This window comes from Larimichthys crocea, chromosome XXIV, assembly GCF_000972845.2.
Source record: "Larimichthys crocea isolate SSNF chromosome XXIV, L_crocea_2.0, whole genome shotgun sequence".
Lineage (NCBI taxonomy): Eukaryota > Metazoa > Chordata > Actinopteri > Sciaenidae > Larimichthys > Larimichthys crocea.
Window position 1 is genome coordinate 8,791,497 of NC_040034.1, and position 24,356 is coordinate 8,815,852.

At 39.8% G+C, this 24,356-nt stretch overlaps 1 protein-coding gene across 2 annotated transcripts; it reads left to right on the top strand.

The window, feature by feature from the left end:
* Positions 1–57: 57 nt before the first annotated feature.
* cnksr1 (connector enhancer of kinase suppressor of Ras 1) lies at positions 58–23,881 on the top strand. Of its 2 annotated transcripts, none has more exons than XM_027275194.1 (21): positions 58–353; positions 1,543–1,700; positions 4,255–4,457; positions 4,900–4,984; positions 10,770–10,814; positions 10,963–11,082; positions 13,572–13,631; positions 15,580–15,648; positions 15,777–15,902; positions 17,103–17,218; positions 18,707–18,828; positions 19,286–19,461; positions 19,585–19,621; positions 19,900–20,075; positions 20,293–20,366; positions 20,775–20,846; positions 21,108–21,178; positions 21,770–21,831; positions 21,966–22,050; positions 22,286–22,467; positions 22,710–23,881. In XM_027275194.1, the coding sequence occupies exons 1-21, from the start codon at positions 302–304 to the stop codon at positions 23,145–23,147; spliced, it is 2,529 nt and encodes an 842-aa protein (XP_027130995.1). In that variant the 5' UTR covers positions 58–301; the 3' UTR covers positions 23,148–23,881. The 2 variants fall into 2 exon arrangements, with proteins under 2 accessions (XP_027130995.1, XP_027130994.1); XM_027275193.1 differs by having other exon boundaries at positions 59–353; positions 17,100–17,218.
* Positions 23,882–24,356: the final 475 nt, after the last annotated feature.

Here is a 24,356-nt window from a genome sequence, read left to right on the forward strand (position 1 = left end):
TGCAGCACCTTTTCACACATACACACACACACACACACACTATTCCTTCAGGTAAGGAAGGGTGGGTGGGGGCGCGGGGGGTTGAAGGAGGGAGGGGTCTTTGCTCCTGGTCGAGCCTGACAGTTCCGCACTATTGGCTGACAGCAGGGCCACTCTTACCTGTACCTGTGGGAAGGAGTGCCATTCGTCATCGTCCGACTCCAAATCAGGATCAACTTTTCCGTCTTCCAACAGAGCGGAGAGGTAGAAGTCAGCCAGGACGGCTTGAAAGTGAAGCAGCGAGCGCACCAGGACTCCGAGCATGGAGCCTATCACGTCTTGGAGCGAGGAGAGAGTCAGCGAGTGGCTTCAAGGTGAGGAACATATTGCGCTTCTTTTTTTTTTTCTCGGGCCCCCTCCGCCTCCTTCTCACTCCTCGATCGCCTCACAGGTACTTTGGCTCGGACTGGGGGAGTCAGAAATAGAAGCGCCGCACAAATCCTCTTGGAAGTGAAAGGTGGAGGTGGAATGAGGAAGTGGCCTGTGCGGAGAGAGAAGCCGCAACAGTCTTGTTCTGATAAGTGTCAACAACTCAGGTAGTCTCAGGAGAAACCGTGAACATGGCTGTCTGGTTTCTACTCTTGGAGTAAACAGCTGACTGCGCTGGATGGACTAAAGCTGTTTTTATAGGGCAAAACACAAGTACTAGAATATCGGCCTACAGAGCAGGTGCTAACTAATCATTAACACTGATATTTGCTTAACACAAGTAGTTTGTGTTGTATTTGACTATTTCAATTCCTACTGTAGACTCTTACTTTACATATATCAAATGGAAATATTGTTCTTTTTTTAACCAGTACATCGTTAATATGCATATTTGACCACAACATGTGCGTAAAAACAATAAACATTGTGATTATCCAGATTATGCAACCGCACTTAATCTAGTTAGGATTACTTCCCCTTGGACCAACTAAAACATTAGCACAACTGAAAACACTAAAAAAACAAACAAACTAAAACATTAGTAGTACCACTTACAAATAATGCATAATAATAATAATATAATAATAATACAATAACTTTTGATATTTCAAGTATGTTTTGTTGCCAATACTTTTACTCGAGTAATGTGGAATGTATTAGTACTGTGCAAAGAGACATTTTATAATGTAGTAGGTCAAAGTAAGAAAGTTATAACACCTGGATATAACATGTAATAACACATAACGTATTACATCCATTTGCATTAATTTTGTCTTGTGTGCACAGATACATGACATTCATATGATAATATCATCATACGCTTTATGAACTATTTTGCACATTAATAAGAAATGACTCGTTTTTCAAAACGAATCGCTCAGCGTGTAGTGTGTGTTTTTTTCATGCTTCATACTTCACCCTGCAGCCTTTTGATCCTCTACTTCTCTTAGTCCGTTCTCCCTCTGCATGTCTCTGCCTGCCTGTGACTTTCTGACTATGTGAGGCTTCCATTGATACTTGTACACTACATGTGCTTAAATCCTAAGTGTATGTGTTTTTGTGTCCTGTTGCCAGGTCTGGATGTCCCCCTGCAACAGTACTCAGTTACTGAGTGGCATTTGTCGGGTGTGGATCTGCTCCAGTTGACCTCTCGTGACCTGGATAAGTTGGGAGTGCATAGGATTGGACACCAGGAGCTAGTACTGGAGGCCGTGGAGAAACTCTGCTCTCTGGTGAGGCAGGAAGGTGGAATCACACGTGTTTGTGTACATTCTGTGTCCATAGCAGTGGTCTGTGTATCCATGGCTGTGTGCTGTGTGTGGACGAGCTGTGCTCTGGATATTTACTGAGCAATCCTTCCTGTGGTGTCATGTATGTTCTGATATTAGAGCACAGAGGTGTATTTTTTTTCCACCATCACACTCTTTTTAGACCTCTGCTCTTGTTTGCACAATGAAACCAGCAGCTTTTTGACAAATCCAGCCAAAATACACAACTGCTCTTATTGCTATACAATATTTGTTTCACTTAAGTGAACTCAGAGCCTTGAGCAACATGTACCAAGTTTGACTTTATTGCTTCACTCTGCCCTCCCCAAAAATCAAAAAATCCCCCAGTCAGGCATATCATAGTAAAATAGTTACTTTATTTTCATAGCTGACGTCAAAGGCCTAGTCGTGCTTCAACTGCAAGTGAAGCAGATTTAGAATACAAAAGCTTGCTCCTGATACTTAACATGCAAATCTCGGAGAAAGTTTGTAGTCGACTAAAAATACAAAAAAAAAATTCTCTACCCAATTTTTTCTGCCTCCTAATTAATTTTCCTCTCTGTCCAATTTTAGGAGGGAGTTTTAGGAGTCCTAAATAGTCGTGTTGGTGTGTGTGGGGGTGTTTGTGTGTTTTCCAGAATGGCCTTGGTTTCATTGTAAGAACTAATTGAGTAGGACGGTACCAGGCAATGTTCCAGCTCTGGTGGTGTAACAGTCTGTGAACACGAGGCCAAAAGCTCAGGCTGCTTAAACTGCTTGTTGTGGACACAGTACTGATTGAAATAGTCATTAGGCGTTCAACACAACGTCTGAATGAGTCTGTTAATTAAGTCTCCATGTTGTGAAAGAGAGCGCCTGTGTGAAACTGTTAAACACAAGGCAAATTAGAACCCATACACAGACATACAGACTCATTTTGTACCGTGCAGTGTGTGTATGTGTGTGTTTGCTTCTCTTCCCTTGATGATCTGTGAAGTGCTAACACTGAGCTCATTCATAAAAATAAAAAAACATCAGATGCTCACATGGTACAGACCAAACACATTCAAGTATCTGGTTACATAATTAACAACTATAACATTAACAAGGCCATGAAAAATGCATGGCCACTTGTTGCTGAAGGATTGTTCCCGGCTGGTTGATGTTCAACAACAAAGCCCAACAGGACCAAATCTCTTGACCACTGATGAGTGGGTCACGACAATAACCTGCTCCTTCTGCAGTGGTTGTGAAGAGTCACGTCTCACACTGCTCGTTCGGAAACAGTGATGACAGGCACAGAGAGAGAGAGGAGCTCTGTCTTGTTCTCTGAGGAATAGTTCTATTTATTATTTATCCCTAGCTACTGTCTCACGCGATAGCTTTGGCTGAGGCGATATTCAGTCAATATAAATGAGGTGGACAAAATATTAAAGCATTGTGAGAAAACTGCAGCCTCCAAAATAATCATGAGGTTGAATCAACACCTCTCTAAATCCCCCAAAACTGAACATGATGCGTTGCAGGGCTGTTCATGATGACATGATATGCTACAAGCATTGTTGTGGTATTTATGTCCTACTGTGTAGGGGTGGTGTTGCAAATCAATTAGGATAAATTTTTTAAAAATTTATTTTACTACCTCGATTTATCAGATATTTGCTGCATTTGCCAAAAACAGGTATTACTATATCTTCTTTATTAAGTTTCACAGTAGATTTTCCAAAAACATCACTGCATCATAATGCAGTATAGGATTTTATTTGCATTGTCATATTTAGGGGGCGGCAGTAGCTCAGTCCATAGGGATTTGGCTTGGGAACCGGAGGGTGGCCGGTTCAAGTCTCACATGGAGGTTCAAGTCCCACATGGACTACAACCAAAAATATGGGAGGTGGACTTGAGCAAGGCACCGACCCCCCCCCCAACTGCTCACTGGGCGCTGGTCTGGCTGGCTGCCCATCACTCCACATTTGCATGTCTATGCCGTTGTACTGCATGTGTGTCTGGGTTAAAATGCATGTAAAATAAAAAAATAGAGTGAAAAAAGAATTTCCCCATTGAGGGATTAATTAAGTATATCTTCTTCATATCATTTTTCCACCAGCAGTAGACCAGAACGCAGGGCATCAAGCACAGCTTTTACTCACTTTTCTCTCTGCTCTTGCTCTTAATTCAATATACATTTCAGTCACTATCATGATTGCTTTCTCAACCCGCTTGCGCAACCCACAGTTATGTTGAAATCACGTTCTGTGAAGTGTTTTGGGCATTTTATGACTTTTATTCAGAAGTGGATAGAAAAGAGTTACGATATAGGTCTGCAGTAATAATAAAACCAGGGATGTTACATTCACAGTATTTGAAATATATCTGAAACCACAGTCCCTTCTCCAGGTGCATTCTGTGAAGTGTCGAGGGACCATAGAGTAGGTAGGAAGAGTAGGAAGTAATGCATCTTCACAGACTGATTATGTATAAGAGCGGGGGTGTATTTCAAGAGTGGAATAGAGCTTTAATATGTGTGTGTGCTCTCCAGACCTACGGTATAGGTGGTGAGAACCTACGCGGTCTGACAGAGAAGATGCGTGCTGTTTCCCACACTCTCCAAATGGGCATTCAGGGCCGCTGGCGCCTCAACAGCTACGACGGCTACAGCACCGACAAGCTGCCTGTTGGCATTCTGCAGCTTGTAGTGGAGCTCATCACCTCTGCCAAAGGACTCTTCTCTTTGCTCAACAGGTTTGTAAAGAGGGAGTTATCAAACTGTTACATATACAGTACTCGAAATGCTATTTTATTCTGCAGCCATTTTCGAAAATGTTCTGTGTCTCATAAAAAAACAGTTGTGGCTGTAGTTTTTGGTGCTTTAAGGTTTATATAAAAAGTTATAGGTGTCACCTTTATATGGGAATGTTTTGGTGTATGTGCTGTTTATATTTGTTATATATATTTTCCCTTGTTAGGAAAGCTGATACCTGTTCCTTAAAAGTTCACCACTTTCTTTTGTTTATGTGACTTTCGAAGATCCTTAATTTGTTTTTCTTCCTTTTAATTGTTTTAATTAGTGGGAAATCATTGTGTTCACTTGCGTTAAGTCTTTCAAGTCTGGATAGAGACTTAAAAGACTTAACGCAAGTGAACACAATGTATGATTATATAAATATAATCTTTGTCTTTTCAGGTGTCAGTTTGCCCAGCTCAGTGGATGCACCACCTCTAAGAACATATTCAACTATTGCAGAGAGCTGAGAGACATTGTCCACAAGGTTGGTCCATTTTTACATAAATCTGTCGTTTGACATGACTGAATGGACACGTCCTGTGTTCATGAAAACATGAGGTGTTTTATCTTAAGAGGAACTCAAACATGAGTAAACCATGTTTCTAGTGGTAATGTCAAGCACACAAAACTTCCATAGAGGAACTACAACCTGTTGTGTGGTCAAACCCTAAAATACAGAGGGAAAAAACAGAAGCACAAACACACACTCCTCAGCTTAGCTTGAGAACGGCATTCTTTATCTTTACATTCCTGGCATATTTGGAGGCGGTTTTACCTTGAAGAAGCTTGAGAAGTTGAGAGGGGATTGCCAGAGAAGAGGGCTGGGTTTTGTTTTTGTTGACTCTATAATGATAGTATGAAATATCTGGAGAGAAAAAATTAGGAAGAGAAGGAATGTATATTACTGGATGAATGTGAAGTGGCAGAAAAGTGTTCACAGGTGGTAGAAGGGACAGGCCTGGATATGTTGTAGTGCCTAGGGGAGAGAGGGCGGGAGGGAGGAAGGGAAGCAAAGAGGAAGGCAAAAGAAAGGAGGAGGAGACTGTGAGAGGGATTGCACTGTGACTGTTTCATAACTTTTGACTCCTGGGGGAGTGCATGTCGCTGAATGAACAGCAGAGAGCAACCAGCAGAGAGAGAGAGAGAGACTGAAAGGACGCTGTAATGACATTAGCCTGACGGAGGAGAAGACAAAAGGGAAGATTCAGAGATAGCGACAGAATAAGAGATAAGAGATAATTAGAGAGAGGGACGGAGACGGAGTGCAGAGAAGCTGTGGGTGAAAGAGGAGAGTCAGTATTTAGAGGAGTTTATATATAACCCTCCTATAGCCAGCTCTGGACACCTGCCCAGCACGACAGGTAGGCTACGGTTCACATCTCTTTAAATGGATAATTCTCCACAAGGTGATTTGCACCTGCACTTATATACATCACTAAGTGTATTTATACACATTTAGCTAAAGTTAGAACAAGCCTAGAGGACTTTCATTTAAGAAATGAGAGTTGCGGTGTACAGTAACAGTGACATTATACTGGACCAGAAGGGGGAAGGAAGGAAGTATGTATTTCAATGTTATTGAGCTTGCTGATACTGATAGGATGTTTTCGCCACAGTGAGGTGAATCACATTTGGGCCTGTCGGCTGTTGTTTTCATTTACTGTCAGCTCCCACAGAGGAATGGCACTGAGTGAGTGATAAGTGAGTTTAAAACCTTAACTGCTTTGTCGCCTGTGCCTCTCAGAGGTTGATCATCACCGGGTAATGTCTGGCCATTGTTTGCCCAATTCCTGTTTTTGAACTTCGTGCACGTGTGTGTGTTTCTGAAGGCAGGTGTTGCTCAGTGAGTTCAGTCATATGAATTAGTTTTTGATCAGCTCGCTTGCCAAACTGGCTGGTCAATCGTTGAAGTAAAACCTGTTTAAAGTTACCACACGGTAACCAATTGAATTAAAAAAGTAATGTGATTTCATATCTATGGAATCTGCACGGTACCTGACTTTGCAGGTGAGCTTAAAGGTCAGTTCTGGGCAGCTGGGAAACACTCACACCTGTTCAACAGACAGGAGAAAATGAGAAAAGTCATGTGCGTATGTTCAGGTTTGATCTGTCATCATAGCATTATAAACCTGCAGACGCAGGCTTAGTAGAAGAATATGATGATACACACACTCGTGGTAACAGTCACATTACATCTCATACGCTCATGTGTGTGTTCCTGTACTATAGCGTCCACATAAGCAGTGTTTCTCATTCACATTATCACACTAGCATGATCATGGCTTCTTAAGATTTGCTCCTAGCTAATCAAGGGTAATTAATTGCCCCCGAGTGACGTTTCTGACGTGCTGTGAGGAAGCCATTCTTCATTATGTCGTCTTTTTCTGGAGAAATGCTTGCACGGAGGCTACACCACATCCTTCACACCAAAGAAAGGGCCGTTTTATCCTGTTTGCCTGCGTTTGTGTGTTTGAGTGTTTCTCCTCGCACCCTGAGGGTAATCAAGGTCAGTAGTCAGCTGGTGTTGTTGGGATCCCACACTGGAGTTGTCACGTCTGCAGAGCTGCAAGCAGAGAGTCCAGGAGAGCTACATAGGGAGGGAAAAAAAGGCTTGGCAAACTTGGATGTGAGAGAAAAAATGAATTTCTTAGCATAAATTAAGGTATGTGAGTTTAATGCTGATTCTAAAAAAAGACTTTGATTCTTTGATATAAGAACCACCTGAAAATATAGTGATTTTTTAAAGTGTTAAACTTTGAACATTAACACAGAAAACTACTGAGGCAAATTTATAATTGTTTCTTTCTTTTCTTTTTTCTTTGACCTGAAAGATATTATAATAGAAATTAACATTACTAAAATGTTTAATATTTCTCTGCTCAGGATGAAGGAAATAATAAGGGGGTTGAATGCTATAACTCCTTATTATGGTGCTAAAAGAGAGAGCACAAGGGAAGACGGGAAGTAGAAAAGGAAGTAGTAGATTTGGGTGGAATGTTGAGGAGCAGGTGTAAAAGAGATCTGACATAGAGATTTCTCCCAGTCTTTTTATAGCAAGTCTGTGACCTGAAGATATCTTTACTTGATAAAGTCCAAGTGTGTAAACATACAGAACTTGACTTGACTTGACAATTCTTAAGGCTTTAATACATTGTATTTATGTACAACAGAAAGGACAAGGCTGAAATCTGTATGTGTGCAATCAACAGTCTGGTACGTTCATGTGTCACTGCATCTTTGTGTGTTAGTTTCAGTCATTTTGTGTGTCCATGCACGCCTGTGTTTGTTCTTGTTGTCCGCTTTTTTAAAGAATGTTACTCCCACATAATAGCTTGCCTTTGTTTCCTAGACAACTATTGAGAGAACAGCTTTCAGGCACAGAATGCTGCTGTAAAGTTAGCTCACCACCTGATCGAGCCACAGCACAACACAACACAACACAACACAACACAACACAACACAACACAACACATTAGTAGTTACTTCACAGTGAAGAAGTCAAAGAAATGTAATACTTTTACATTTTTATGACAATACTGAAAGATTTCTATTTCTTTTTTCTCAGATTCTATTATGATATCTCAAATCTTAGTGCAGCTCATTCTACAGTACATGAAATTGTCTACAATGTATTGATGGTCTACATTAGAATTGGGGCAGAGCTATAACTACTGTAACTACAATGATGTTGAATAGAAGGTCAGTTCTGAATGTCTGTTGTGCTCTGGAGCAAAACGGTCCATGAAATACAATGAAATTATTGTTTTTTTTCCGGATGACACTGTGGGAATTGATTTTACGAGTGGCATATTTGTGTGCCACACCTACAATCTTATTTGGATCTTTGACAGAGAACTGAAAGTGGTTTGTCACTACAGTACCTGTATTGTTTGATGTGTGCGGTTTCTAAATCTGGTGTTGCAAAACATTAACATTGGTAGCAGTTTTTTTTCCCAAGTAAAATATTTTATTTATTATAAGAGAAAAGGCTGTGTGGAGTGTAGCGGGCACATGCTAGAGGCCATTAGGGACTAAATGTCTCACATGTTACATAAGAATCATATGCTTCATATTCACGTGTGTGTTCAAGTAAAATGGTGGGAATGTTGTAGCAAGTATATTGTGAATATATATATATATATATATATATATATATATATATATAGTGAATGAACAATACAGTGTTTTTCTTCTATACTTTGATGTTTTTTAAACACTCTTTACTAATAGCTTATTCAACTAAGCGATTATATGTGCTTATATTTGTGGTTGTACATGGCATTAGGATACAGTGTCTCTTTGTGTCTAGTAATCACTGAGGAACCAGGAGTGAGAACAGTGGGTTTGTGCACTTTCATCATTGTTTTCCCACCACACGATGCACATGATGTTGCATTAGTTTCAGAGCAGAAGTGAACCCGTTGCCCACCTCAGACACACGAATGTGTCCGTTTCCTGTTTTAGCAGGTATAAATGAAAAAAAACACAGGCTGCTGTGTTGTGGTAAAGCTTTCAGTGACGTCACTCCGAATACAACAGAGATCAGAGGTTTCGGATGTTGCTGCATTTTTTACCTTTTTTACCTACCTTTACCTTATCTCAAAAAGAAGTGGTGAGATACAGGATGTGTTACCGTATTAATGGAAGTGATGAAAAGGGGCGGCAACACTTTGTGTTTAGTGCTAATTAACCAATGTTGGGGCGGTCGGTAGCGTCGTGGGTTAAGTGGCCGCCCCATGTGTGGAGGCTATAGTCCTTGCTGCACCTGGCACCGGTTCGAATCCCACATCGGACGGCCATTTACTGCGTGTCACTCCTCCTCTCTCTGCCCCCTGCTTCCTGTCTATCTTCAGCTGTACTATCATAAAAGGCCCAAAAAATTATATTTAATTAGCAACTGTTATGCTGACACACAGTGATCATTATACCTGCGAAATATCTTCGCTTCACCACTGCGACTCAGTGAAGCCTCACGGAGCATGTCTGTGGACTCCAGTCTTGCTTTAAAACTTGTTCATATGAGTGCCTTAAGTTTCCTGTGGTGTTATCTTGTGGTCCAAACTCCTTTTAGTGGCTTAAAGTAATCCTCAACCTATTTTCAGATGCATTCACCAAGGTCTGTTTGCACTAATAATATGTTGTTGGTAACGTTAGCAGCCAGCTCTGACAAAGGCTAGAGCCTCGGCCCTTTCTGTATTTTTAAGCCACGTTGCTTGTTGATGTTCTGTTTTAGATATCTGACCTCAATTGAATGATTTTTCCTAAATGAAGCTGGATAGCTAAGTGGCTTAACATTAGTCACTCCAGCACGCAAAGGCCACTTTGCTCGAGTAGGGATCAGGATAAAGATCCGAACGTCTTTGGGTGTTTATACACAACCTTTAGTGGTTTGTTGTGATGGAAATCAATGTGGTTCTGAGTCTCTTTAAGTATCCACACTCAAATGCCCACGGGGAATAGCAACACACAACAAACAAACACCAAGCAGACAAATTGAAGTGACCAGCGATCATGACAGCAGCCTCTCCCAGTTGTACCCCTCCCTGCAGCCTTGTGTCACAGCCTTTAATTAGCAGCGAAATCCAACCATGTCCACTGCTGATCCCTTGTTACATTTCACAGGGATTAGTTTCCCTTTACAATCCTTTATGTAACTCAGTGCACCATCGGGCATTGCAGACTAGCTTCGACAATAATGATATGTAGCATACATCGATTCAGTAAATATTGTATGCTGTGTAACCTCATTCAAAGCCTCCTACTCATAGTAATGCCTGTATCATGGATAATGGATCATTATCAACACCTTCCTCCTCACTGAAGATTAGGCAGTTTAGTTCCAGTACTGCGACTGTGGCACTAACCACTGAGTGTGTGTGTACACATATAGCATACTGTATGCTTATGGGGGCTTTGTGTAAATAATGTAACCTCCTGGGTTAAGTGGACATTACACACTGTTAAAACAATTTCCCACTTGCTCCACTGCACATTTTATACCACATTTTATGTTTTATGTCTTTTCTTCATGATAAAAGCCAGTGAAATACAGTAGCAGTAAAGGTCTGGAGTGAAACCTTTCTTGCCTCTGTTTTTTTTTCACCCCCCTGACTCATACTGTGAAGAGGAAATAGGCCACTCAAGTTTTGAGTCAGATTGTCCCATTTCCACAAATCAATATCAGCATTACAGGCTGTTGTGATGTCGTTTTGGTAGTCTGCTTTGTAAAAAATGTTAAGCTGGAAATCATGTTGTGTTGTTTCATTCAGCAGGATTCCACTGTCTCTGAAAAGGAGAAGGACATCATCTCTGTAGTGAGTCTGCCAGCCTATATTTTTTCTATATTGCTACTTTCTAAGTATAATTAAGTCATTTCAGTTGCATTTCCTTTTTTTTTTTTTTTTTGTTTTGGAGTATGAATCAGATATTCTTGATAATAAATCGTGGTTGGTTTCATCCTAGTGCCGTCAGTTGGTGTCAGTGTGTGATGAGATCCTGAACTCCAGCCCCGAGGAACTTCTTAGCCACACTGCTCAGCTCGAGAGTGTCGACTTGGTGCCTGTGTCACCTGGAGATCAGCTGGTAAGGACCTTTTGCTCTTAATAACTCGTGACATTTCGTCGTTAGTAAACACAGATGTTTTTGCAGTAACTGTACCAAATCTTTTTTGTCCCTGACACTACAATCTGTGGCCCTTCAGTTGTCCTTGAAGGTCTCAAACAACAGAAAGATTTATTAGTATTTCTATCACTTCAATGCACTTGATATTATTTCAGTTGTTTAGGCCCTAGCTTTCACTTGGAAGCAGGATTTCCAGATTTTTTTGAAATATTTTATAACCTTTTGCTGATATTTTGTAAACTAAATTATCAGTTATCATTTATTGGGAAATAATTATGAAATTAATAATGAATCGTTGGTTCACACTGATTGTCTCCATTTACTGTGTACAATTCTGATACTATTCCTGTAAGTATTTCTTAAAGAAAAATTAAATTAACTGAGGGCCACTGGTTGCTGATGCAAAATCTTCCAATAGGCGTTATATGAAAGACTTAGTGTCATTCAGTGACTGGGCAGCTCTATTTGACTATTTTTAGGCTCTTTTTGAAGAGTTTTTTTTCTGTTCATCATCTGTTCGTCCGTGCAGGATCTCAACGTCTCATCATTATTACCATCAATTTAAAAATTCTCTCACCGTTTTATCACTTCACTAGTTTCCTGCCAATCAACTTTTATACCTCGTCTTATTTTCTTTTATTCTCTCTTTCTCTCTTTCTCTCTCTCTCTGTCATTTTCAGTATTCATTTTCCGCCTTCAGCCTTGCCTGGAGTTTTCCATCATCATTTGGGTCCACTCATCTCTTCTTTTATCTGACTCAAGGTTCTTCCTGTACTATTCTTTTTATTCTTCTCTCACCTGTAGTTATATATAGACAACTCTCTGTTCCTGCCTCTTCTCCTAAGGCGTTATCATTCAGCTGGTACATTGAGTTCATCAATTATAGCTTCCTTCCTTCCTTCCTTGCCTGTCATCTAGTGTCCCTTTTTACTTATTTCTACAGAGCAATTTTATTCAGTGCATTTGTCCAATTTCCGTTCCCTTTGTGTACTCAGCTAATTAAGAAACATCTCTCATGTTGGATGATAATAGTGGTTCCATTTCCTTTTGCTCACTCGCTCACTCCAGTACTTCTCCAGTGTGTTGTCTAAAAGCATATTTGCACATTTTCTAGCTCAACTTTCACCTCTGATGCCATAGACAAGCATACATTTAGTTTGTATTTGGGTCAGGAAATGCATGGGTGGCTGTAGGTGTGTGAGTTTTAGCTAGACTATTGGTGGTGGCCTAATTCTTCACAACGTTTCTGCAGCAGAAAAGGATCATTTTTACAAATGTGCTCAACAACTAGCTACAAAATGAGAAATTTATTGGAGCACATCACCAATAACGAGGTCTGCCTTCAAAATGATTGAAAGTAATGGGAACTGAGGGTAAAAAAAAAAAGGGAAGTGAGAGGCAGGAAGAATTATAACGCATAGACACAGAGAGCACAAAACATGACGCACACTCAATTGATAAAATTAATGTGAATCTAAAAGTGAAAGGTAGTTTTTTTTTCTTCTTCCATTTCACTGGAATTTCTATTTATTCTGGACACAAAGAAGAAGTATAAAATCATTTTAAAACCTAATTTTTACGCAAACTATTGACTCAGCTCAGCTGTCATCTTTATCAATTTCTGGTAAATGTCCTAGTTTAAAGCACAGGAAGTGATGCTTATTATATTTTTTCACGACGATTTTGTTTGGGCTTGAGAGAAAAAAGAAAGGTGATTTTTAAATACATTATGTGGTCATGAAGTAATTTCTGGGAACTGCAGTCAACGCAATGCAGATTATTATTAAACAGCATGTCATATCATACCATTATTACCATGGTTACACTTTCAAATAACATTACGGAGAAATTGGTATTTTTGTGAGCACAATGGCACGGTAAATATGGGCAGCTTTATGTTAACACACCTCTATACAGTCTATACGCCGTCCGTATAGAGCAGGTCTAGTCCGTACAATCTGTTACAGAGACTCAACTACTCCTATGAAGACATATTTTATATTGTTTCACTATAGACATTATCTGTTTATACACCAACCTCCACTCGTGGCTTATCTTTAGTCAGTACAGTATGCTGTATTTATGAGTGTTGGATGGAAATTATTGTCTTAGCCTCCGCTTTTTTCAGTTCACAGTTCAAATCCATTCATGTTGTCATATGCTAGTATTGACTATGTGATCTAGGCTTTCTGGGGTGTGATTAGTTTATTCTCCCCATGTCCCAATCTGACTTAAAACAATCAATCAAGGCAGGCTGACATGTAATTGCAGGCTGAACCATCAATACATCCTAAGACAGACATCAGTTTCTCCACAGTGTCCAACAGTGACGACAGTTACAAGATACAGCAGTGTTTATGAGTCCATTATGGTGAATAATTTTGACTCAGCGGTGTGCAAAATTGACGTTTCAAGGTATACAACATTCTGTTTCTCTCACTCTCTCTTAGGGGATTGAGATAACATCCACAGGCTCCAGTAACCACTACGTGACCGGAACTGCAGCTGAGGTCAGACTCACTCATTTACTCCCTTGCTTTCGCTGTAGACTCACAAGCCACACAGAGTTAACCATTGCTGCAATGTCAGTGCTCTTAACCAATCCTCTGAAGAGCAACATGACTCAGTCCTCCTCTTGAACACCGGGCCAAAAGGTTAACTTCAATTACAGTTTGTCTTTTTGCAACAGCCCCATGAAGAGACATCTGAAATGCCTTAGAGCTTTTCATTTCGTAGGCGGCTGTGTCTTGTTAAAAAAAAAAAAAAGTGAGCTGTCTTGTCAGAGTGTAACAGGTAACAAGCTGTGACTCTGCGGCTCAGGCCTGTCACATATTCCTGCAAGAGATAACACTTGTTTACGCTTCTCCTTTTAGTAGGGTTTGATCTGCTAAACACAGATATTGCATTTGCACTGTCTGAGTGTCTCATCTAGAAGGAAATGGATGGGCCAAAAATAAAGAAGCGATGTTATCAGATTTCCTTTTATTTTCCTTTTCAAATAAAATACAACTGTCTCTGTAACAAAACAATTTAATTCAGTGATTGTTTTCAGTAGCAGGAGAATCAGTATATAGTCTTTTGATTAAAAAGTCTGCGGTGCACAATCAACAGAATTAAACCTTTATTTTGAAATGTATTCATCATAGAAGCATGAGCTCAAGGCCATGCAGAAATCCCCTTGGAAGTATTTTTGTGTGACACTTTATTTTAAGCTGTTGGCTTATCTTTCTTTGCGTCACTGTTTTGAAATCCAAAACCAATTTATCTTTCTTTGCGTCACTGTTTTGAAATCCAAAACCAATCAGAGTCTGTGTGCTGCCGGCTGCTGCAAACTGCATATAACAAAAAAACAACCAACCTTTTTTATAAGCTATATGTGTCAAACAGATGATCAGAATAGTTACACCTGAAAAATTTCATTGTCTCACCCCAGTAACTGATAATTAAACTTGATAGAACCAAGTGGAAATCTAGTACGTAGCATTTATTCCAGTAAAAGTGGTGTATTGCCTCAGTATTTTATTAACTTTAGCTTTAATTGATTTGTCTTCTCTGGGAAAATAAAATCATCCCATGGAAAAAGAGCAGATATTTTCTGAGAAAAGATCAGCTGGATCAGAGGGCTTGTAAAGAAAACCCAGAAGCGATGGAGGGATGGAGGAGTGTTTATCAGCCAGAGTAAGGAGGGCTTGTAAAGTAAGTGCGAGGGTAGCTCTCCTCTGGGACAGAAAGTCGAATATGTCATTTTTCCATGATGTCAACAGCAAAGTACCCTCGACTCCTCTGCTGCTTCAGTTAAATCACTATACAACTACGATCTGATCTGTGTACTGAGAAAGCATCCATATACTGTACAGTAATCATAAAAATAAAAGTACTATTACTGTAATCTTTCCACAAAGTTATTATTTATTATTATATAAGTTTTCATCCCATTTCAGTAGATCTCTGGGTTTTCCTCAGGACATTACGGGTGGGTGATATCATGATACAGCAAGATGATATAACTACTGTCAGATTTTACCATACCATTCATTTTAATGCTTCTAGTTGTACTTTTTGATTTATTTAAATCTGTTGATAAGGTATGACAAAAATTAATATATGTCAGAATGGCGGTCATATACTGCATGTAACAGATTTGATGAACAAGACGTCATGACAAAAAAAACAGACTCCTACATACAGAAATATATATATTTCTGTATGTAGGAGTCTGTTTTTTCATATTGAAATCTTGTTTATCAACTATATATATATATATAGAAGATGATATGTTATAGCTATGATATGTTAAGAAGTTAAGTACAGGACTAAAGCACTGAATCTGTACCTGCTTCCAAGTCACAGTAGATAAGAGCGTATTTTTTTCCTAAAAAGTAAAAACAAAGATCAATATTTACCTGTGTTTGCTTTACTATGAGTTCCTGTGTGATTTGTTTGTCTCTCCTTTTGCAGCCTTCCAGTGACGTCTTTGTGAAGATCTTGGCTGGTGATGAGGTGATTCAAGTCAATGACCAGATAGTGGTAAGTGTTATATACAAGCCTGCTTTATACATGTGGTCCTCACAGTCTTAGGCTTTTTATTAGTATTTATTAGTCTCTGTATATTCCCTGCAAAGTGGCCTGGATAATCATCTATTTGTCTGCATCAGGTGGGCTGGAGCAAAGCTAACCTTGTGAAGAAGCTCCGGGAGAATCCCAACGGAGTCACTCTGGTCTTGAAGAAGATTCCTGGGGCGGTGCGACGCAGACACCCAATCCAGGTCTCATCCGCACAGGTCAGGGATCGTTAAAGTCTTCCTCGACTTCCTCCATCACTCCATCAGCTCTATCAACTTCTTGAAGTAGCACAATTTGAACATTTGAATACTCTATTACCTTTTTTATGTACTCAGAACATTTTGTTTAGTTGTACAACCCACAGGATGATGATCAAAATGCACGCCTAACATGCAGATTGGTTTGCTCACAAGAAGATCAATACTTTCCATTTTGTCATGCAAAAAATGTATTTAGTTTTAAACAAATTATCTCAAAGTTTGTTCAGCTTTGACTTTAATCACCTCTCCCTTTAAGACCAGCATAATTTTCACTTTGCTCCATCTAACACTTTTATAATATCTTAATATTTATCAGTCCGTGTGTCACACACAGTATCTCCTCCACCAACCACATTTTGACAGAACATTGAGAAAGAACTGTGCACATCATCACTGTTTACCAGTATATCAAATTACTCATGACAGACCCATACAGGGACTTTTACACAAATTTAGATTCTTCTCATTGCTTCATATTTTCCCTCAGCAGCTTGTGGGCTTGAGTAGAAATTGTCTAATCTTTTGTCATAGTCATTAGAAGAAACCCCGAGCCATTATTGTTCTACATTATTGTACTACTCAGTTTAGGATAATTGCATCTTGGGGTAAAACATCAACTCATCATCAACACATCAACAATCGACTGTTGACACAGTTTTATGTCAGGGGAAGCTGAACTTTCTCCTTCATGACAATCCTCCCTTCGCTTTCCGTTTAACATCACTTGGGATCCGTTTCCATAACGCACTCTCAGTAGTCACTAAGCCGACTGTTGTTTGTCTTTGAACTACACACTGAATTTTACATTGCATCTGAGACAATCACACACACTCTGTGCATTTCACAGCCTCTTGTGACCTTTACCATGATAATCTCAGATTCGCCGTAGGGTGAGGAAACACACATAAAGGGATATGAATCAGCTGTGTGTGTCAACCCTGTTTTTAGCAAGAGTCCCACAGACGGTGTGTCTATGTGGTGTGTTCGTCTCTGTTGCTGTCTTATTTCCGAAGCCACGGAAGCAACCTGAGGAGAAGGCTGCCATTACGATCCACATGACATCGGCCTCTTTACCCCTCCGCCAACCCCTAAATACACACCAACACAGAGTTCAGTGTGCACGCTCACATGCTTGTATTTCTGCTGATTTCTTTTCAGGAGGACGAGGAGAAAGAAGAGAAGTCAGACAAGGAAGAGGAAAGGGACGAGGACGAGGGGAAGAGGCTCTCCGTATTTGAGAGGGTAGCGGCTTCTGTGCGGTCCTTGTCTTTTAGGTGAGAGCATGAGATAAGTTTCTCTCTAACTGTAGTCACGTCTTTTTAAATCTCTGGGTGCATTAGGTAAATTTTACTCTAAACTATAATATATCAAAATGGTGAAAGAATTGCTGGATGTCCAGAGCGCCCTTTCATAGACAACAGCAAAATAATATTTGCAATAATTTGTATAGCCATTAAAAGAAACCCCAAAATGCAAAAGTTATTACTACACATATACAATTTTAATTATCTACTAATCAATTTGAAATTAGGAGCTCCTCTTAAATTACCATTTATGCTAAATTAGCATAAATGATTTATACTACCAAAATACACTGATGTACCATATTTTAAAACGATGAAAGGAATTTATGACTGCTAGTAGCTGTATAGGACAATGTTCAGTTTATTTTGTGCACATATGGGTGACACAGTACTGCCATTTGATTTGAACAGGTGGCAGTAATGTGCCAATGTTCTGTTTTATGAGGGAGGAAAGGTTTGAAATGTCTGAAAGGCCTCAAGGATACTTACAAAACTGGTTTGGTATAAACAGTTTTGGTGTTTATAACAAGTCCACAGGGTAGCTTTTATTGTAAAACACGATACACGCAAAATGAAAGTTGTAGACAATTCCCTCTAGTCTCTCATCTCAAATATTTTCTGCCTTAAAAATGAAGTATGAAAAGTATGTGTTTTAATTTCCTGTTTGACCAATAAAAAAACATAGCTGATCTGTAGGAACTTGAACTGGAGTCTGTTTACAAGTGTAAGAACTTCCAATCAGAGCAGAATGGATGTAAGTTTGGTTTACTTAACTACCAAGGATTTGCTCAATAGCAAAGCTCAACCTCCCACCAACCCCTTTGACCTCATTAATCTGCCAGGACCAGTTGGATTTTTTTGCAACGGGGCCACAAATGCAAATGCCATAAATTCCTCTACGCACCCTCACATCCCACGATTGACTGGAAATGAAAGGATAGTAAGAGATGAGGAGGATGATGACTAGACGAGACAGGGGGGGAGTGATGGGAGGCATAAACGGGCAGTGAGAGCTGACGGAGCGCAGGCATACTCAAACAAATGGAGGGAGTAGGCGGGGGTGGTGCATTAAGGTTGTAAATAATCCTGTCACTTTCTGATACACTACAATTCCAGTATAAGGGAAAAAACAAGTAGAAAGTTTAGACTAATGGTGTAGAATCATATTTCATTTCATATTTTTGTCAGAATATTAAAGGTCCAGTGTATAGGATTTAATAGCACCTTGCAGTGAAGTTGCAGACTGCAACCAAACCACTCTTTCACGCCTCACCCTCTCCTTCCAAACTCTGGCTTTAGATATGTCCTTTTAAGCTTTTTATCTTAATTCCGCCTGTGTTTGGTTTGTCTTCTCAGGGCAGTTCATAGGAATTATGTGTACTGCCTCTGAAGCACCTGATGCCTCATGAGTGAATTATTTTTAACTGGTGTTGTGATCTGTTTTGTTTTCGATTCCAGGAGAGCCGTTCACGGGCCAGAGGTACAGCAGCAGCCTATGGGACAGGAGGAATCAGAGTTGGCCTTGGACAAGGAGATAGAGGGGACATATCAAAACCAGCCGGGGCTGCTGTCAGCATCAGGTAAGAAAACACAAAGGGAATTCCCAGCTTTGGCAAGATGTTTTTCTTCAAAGGTGACAAGGTCTATATTTTAGAAGAAGAACTACGACTTGGAAAAAAATGCAAAATAATGTAAAGAAGCTATTTGAAGTAGATATATTGCTATAATAAGAAGATATATATTGAAATAAGATCAGCGTTTTAAGCCTCAGATTTTGTGCCTAATTCTCTTCTTGGACTTTGAGGATTGTTTAAGTGAAAATGTTGGTTTTCATTTCTCAGTGACGTTAAAAGGATTTCACACTGTGACCTCGCACGAATGAGATGACATCTAATCATCAAATTCTCTCTTAATGGAAAATCAGACAGAGTAATTGTTAGTGTAATGGATTTACCGTCACTTGACTGTCAACACATTGTTTTGCAGTTGTAATTTCACTATGTACACTGTTCACTGACGTTTATGTGTGTTTTTCAGGGGAGTTCGAAAGTTTGGAGAGTTCAAGACTGTCTCCAAGACTGAGACGAGACCGGTCACCATCTCCCAGAAGTCCTTCTCCCCTGATATTTGATTCATTCCGAAGCCCTTCACCTCAGAGAGTCAACCAGGACAGAGCCAGCATAAGTTCCTGTCCTGAAATGGTGGGACACACGGTGAGAAAATAACAATAGACATGCAAACATTTACTACCAGACATGCTAAACCACACCCTGTTGATGTTGTTCAAGCTACACTTGAGTTAGACAATATTTTAAACATGGAAAAACTCTTTTCAGGGGAATAAGGAGAGAAGAGAGAAGAGCTCTACAAAAGGTAAGAGTTTATGCTTTAATACTGTATATAATATAAGCTAAATACTCTCTATACACTGAAAAGCTAGTCAAAGCTTCATTTTTATGAGTCAATACCAAAACCAGGTTGCTTAGGTTTGAAAACCACGTAATAGAGGTTCAGGGCAACTCAAGATAAAGACAGTAGTGTTTATCTTTTTGTCCAAAGATGAGCATCAAATAGCACATCCTCGTGCCACTGTTTGCTGATATCTTTGCTTTTCTTGCCCTTTTCTTCTTCCCACTGTTTCGTCCTCCCAGGAATGTCAACGGCTATGAGTAGGCGTCGTGTGTCCTGCCGTGAGCTGGGTCGACCCGACTGCGACGGCTGGCTGTGGAAGAAGAGAAAGGAGAGCAATGTCTTCCTCGCCCAGAAGTGGCAGCGCTTCTGGTTCATCCTCAAAGGTCCTTCCCTCTATTGGTACACCAGCCAACAGGTGGGAATAAAACTATATGTTATAGAATATTTAATCTCTTCAGAACCAGACGAATGACGTAGTCCTATTGAAATACCTGCTTCAAAGATGATTTCAGTATTGTTCTTGTATTTCACTGCATTTTGTTTGAGTCCTCCTTTGAATGTGCTTTTTTTCTTCAAGTCAGTCTTACTATAACTTTATTGAACTGTATGTCCTGTGTTTGTTTTTCCTGCAGGACGAGAAGGCAGAGGGGTTTGTCAATATATCCAGCTACTGCATAGAGAGCGCTGGAGAGCACAAGAGAAAATAGTAAGGATGAACTATTTGCAGGCTGTTTGTATCATTAGCAAGCTTTATCTGGGAATATGTGAGAATTTGTGTTTAGTCGATATTATGAAAGAGAAGAAACCAGATTTTAATAGATGGAACTGGGTAGTTTGAAACAGAAATCTCATTGTCCCTGTGCACAAAGGATCGTCTGTCTCGGCTTTATGCAACATACATACATGAAGCAGGAAACAAAATAATCTATTTTCAAAATGAATTGTTGATGAAAAAGCAGGCGTCGTGTCTTTAAATCCCATCTCTACTGACTTTTATGTGTGCACGTGTCTGCATTATTTATGTGTTTTAATATCTCTGTAGTGAGTTTCATGTGGCCTGAGCTTAACTCATGTTTGTGCCTCCCTCTCTCTCTCTTTTCTCTCTCCCCAAAAGCGTGTTTAAAATGTGCCACGTGCGATTTCAGAACTTCTTCTTTGCTGCTGAAAACGTCAGTGACATGAGCAAGTGAGTGGGATCCATTCTAAAGCCTCAGCTACAAAATCTAATGTCTTTATTCATTCATTCAACACTGTGCACATTAGAGGTGTTGATAATCTAACAGGTGGTGGTCTACACTGCCCCCTACAGTTGGCTTTCATGATCCTTTGTGCTATTTGATTATCGATCACTTCTGTTGAAATTTAAAGCTCTTATAGCCTAATCTTAAACATTACTAAAACATAAATTGTGTTTTATTTGTCTATTTTATAATTTTTCTCTCTCCAGGTGGATTAACTGTCTGATTACAGCCATACAGAAGCACAAGAAGTTCTACAAAGGCCCAGATAAGGAAGAAGGTGGGAAAACATTTGATTTATATTTTAACTTACCGTATATTTTTACTCCTAATAACTAAACAAACTATGAATTTAGTTGTCTCACTCATCCAGAATGTCTTGCAATAACTTTGTTGCACACATAATATATTTTACTTAACTTGTGATTTTGTGTTTCATTAATAGAACTGACTTTTGACAGTTCAAATTACATTTTTTATTCAGGAAACGACCATCAATGCAACAATGCATGATGAAGATGAAGAAAGGATTGCTTTGTTTTCTCGATTATGTTTAATAATGTTTATGTTGAGAAACCAAAGTCATCTAAAGAGACCAATATCTTCTTTTTTTTAATTAATCAATAGCAATAGTTTCACAAAACGGTAATGTAGGGTGAAACATAGTAATTGTTGCTATGGTCACCTGCAGTATGTTATACAATTTTTATCTAGTCCTGCCAGCTAGTTAAAAATGATCCAAAAAGTCAAACATGCCAGACAGTTTTACATGCATACCTGTTGTTTAAAACATACATGTTTTAAATATACTATGATGTAATGTGTTGTGGTAATATCGTTCATTTAACAAGCTGTGTTTATTTGTTAACAGAATGTTACAGTGAGACTGAATCAGAAAGCGAGAGATCACCTTCACCCCGCAGAAGAAACAAGGTCAGCACAGTTAGAGGTTTACAAATGCATAAATACACACACACACACACACACACACACAAACAGTGACACACAAACATACACACACACCATTTGTAGTAGACTCAGATGTTTTGTGTCATTATGTGCCTCAGAAAGTGCAGTCCAACACTCTGCCTCGCCCCAAGGCTAAGACAGCGCCATTATCGAGTCCTACATCAGGGGGCAGCAAAGGAACAGGTATGCACTGTGTAACTCTAACTCTGTCTCAACTCCTTTCTTTCTCTTTCTTCACCGTGGCATGTTTTCTTGACTTTTACCCTGCGGTTAATTTGCCCAATCGACTGTGAACAAGTGGATGGTGTGTGATGTTGAACCAAATCCAGCTTCTATCTTCTACACTCAATTCAAACTCTCTCAATCCTTATTTGCTCTCACGTTGCCTCCCTGTCTGTGTCTTTGTCCCTGTGACAAGGAGGGCCAGTGGACGAGATGGGCATGATGTTAAACAACATAAAGGAAGGAGGAGTTTCCCTGATCGGCCATGAACAGCCGTTTACGCATGACCACTTCAGGAAATCGTTCATTCGACGCAACAAGAACCCTGTCATCAATGAGAAGGCGCACACGCTGCGGGCTCTCCAGAGCACCCTTAAGGTGAGCAGAGAAGTCATCTAGCACATTGCTCAGGTTCTCAGGTTACTCCTCCCTGTCCAAACTCAAGCCAGGTCAATCACCTTCACTCTGCTTCAGTAATTAATAGTTGCCCAGGTAGAAATCACTGTAGCTGTAATAATGATTCAATCAGTTCTTGAGTTGCTTTTGACTGAATTTTGACCTTAAACAGTTTCATGTTTGAGTAGTTCTGCATGTTTACTGAAAGCCTTTTTACTCGACAGGCCAAAGAGGCAGAGCTGCTGCAGATCAACAAGATCTTAGAGGACTCTGATCTGACAGCTTCAAAGTATCGTCAGTGGAAAGACAACAACGAGGAACTCGTTCACGAGATTGACAGATTGGCCGCGCTCAAGGCTTCCGAAGGACGGGACGACGCGGCAGTGCAGGACACACCCGCTGAGGAGGTTGCCTCGGAAACGGTTGCTAAGGAAACGGCCATCGCAGAGACAGAAGGCGCATACAGACTGAGCCTCAGCGACGGGGAGCAGTTAGTGGACGCAGAGCCCTCTGATGTTCTCCTGGAGATCCAAGGTTCCCCGAGTCTAGAGGCCAGCCCAATGTTAGAACTCTCTCTGGGATCGCTGCAGGAATCGATAAATAAACAGCTGAGTGAAATGGTGGAGAGCGGAGAAGTAACTGAGAACTACTTCTACATTTAAGACCACGCCTGGAGCAGTGACATCAAAGTTGTTTACCAGAATCAGACAAATAGAAATTGTTTGTCATGCGACAGTGTGAGTAAGGTGCATTTCGCCACGTCCTCTGCTGACATTCACCAGAAAGGATTAGTTAAAAATGCCTTTGAATCAGCACTTTAATCAGTTGTGTCAGTGAAATGCATCAGTGCAGACTTGACTTGCAGATTTAGACTTAGACTTGCTCACAAAAAATAAAAAAAATATGACAAGTTTACAACAGAGAAAAGAACAATTTGCCAAGTGTCAGTCTGTCTTCTGTATGTATTTATGGAATTCAGGCTGTCCTGTTCTTCTAATGATAAAAAGTAGAACATTTCTTCAATGTAATATAATTCATGCCTCTTCTAATGTGATATGTAAATACAGTTTTTACTATAAATACTGTATGTATATGTTTATTGACATTACCTTAATAAAGGTATACATTTGAAATATTTTGCACAAATTTTGCTTCAAATAAACTGTTGTAGCTCCTTGTTGTTCAAGATGGTCGGCCTTTTTATCCCTGTGGATAATACGAACATTACAGTAGAGCTGTGTGACAGTTCTGGTTTAGTGTTCTTTATTGCCCAAGTCTGTAATGAATGCAGCAAGACAAGGAAAGACTCCTGAAGTGCTGAGATGTCAGAGCTGGCCGTGCTCCTTTCCACTGTAATCATCAGCTTAATAAAAAGGGAGCGTGATGATCACTGAAATGTGTCGTGACGTTACTGTTGTTCAGCTACTGAGTCTCAGACAGGATGTTATAAAATGCATACTTTTGTATGTGTATGCCCGTCTTTTTTTTTTTCAGCCTGCCAGACTTGTTTTGTGTGTCTCTTTCTCTTTAAGCTGCTTGACGAAGGACGCTTCGCTGCGAAAATACAACATAGAAACTGTTCCTTTCCAGTCTACCGGCTCTTTTTTGATCAATCAGGTTTGCTGCCACACAGCAGTGACCTTTAAACTTGAGGTTAAAATAAGTTTTTATCTAGATAGTTGAAAAATAACAATATACAATGAAGGGTTTGCATTTTGCAATATATAAAGTTCCAGTGTGGAGTGTATTTATTGGTGCATGAATAGACTCAACAACAACAACCACTCCCACACGCATTATGCAAAAGACATACCTTTATGTACAAAGTACAAAGTCCATTTTAAATTAGTCCATGCACTGTCTCTTCCTCA

Excerpts from the sequence above, each read along its gene's own strand:
- cnksr1 (XM_027275193.1), top strand. The coding sequence starts at position 302 with ATGGAGCCTATCACGTCTTGGAGCGAGGAGAGAGTCAGCGAGTGGCTT. Across the intron at positions 19,622-19,899 it reads AGAGAAGAGCTCTACAAAAG|GAATGTCAACGGCTATGAGT; the intron begins GTAAGAGTTTAT and ends TCGTCCTCCCAG. Across the intron at positions 20,847-21,107 it reads AACGTCAGTGACATGAGCAA|GTGGATTAACTGTCTGATTA; the intron begins GTGAGTGGGATC and ends TTCTCTCTCCAG.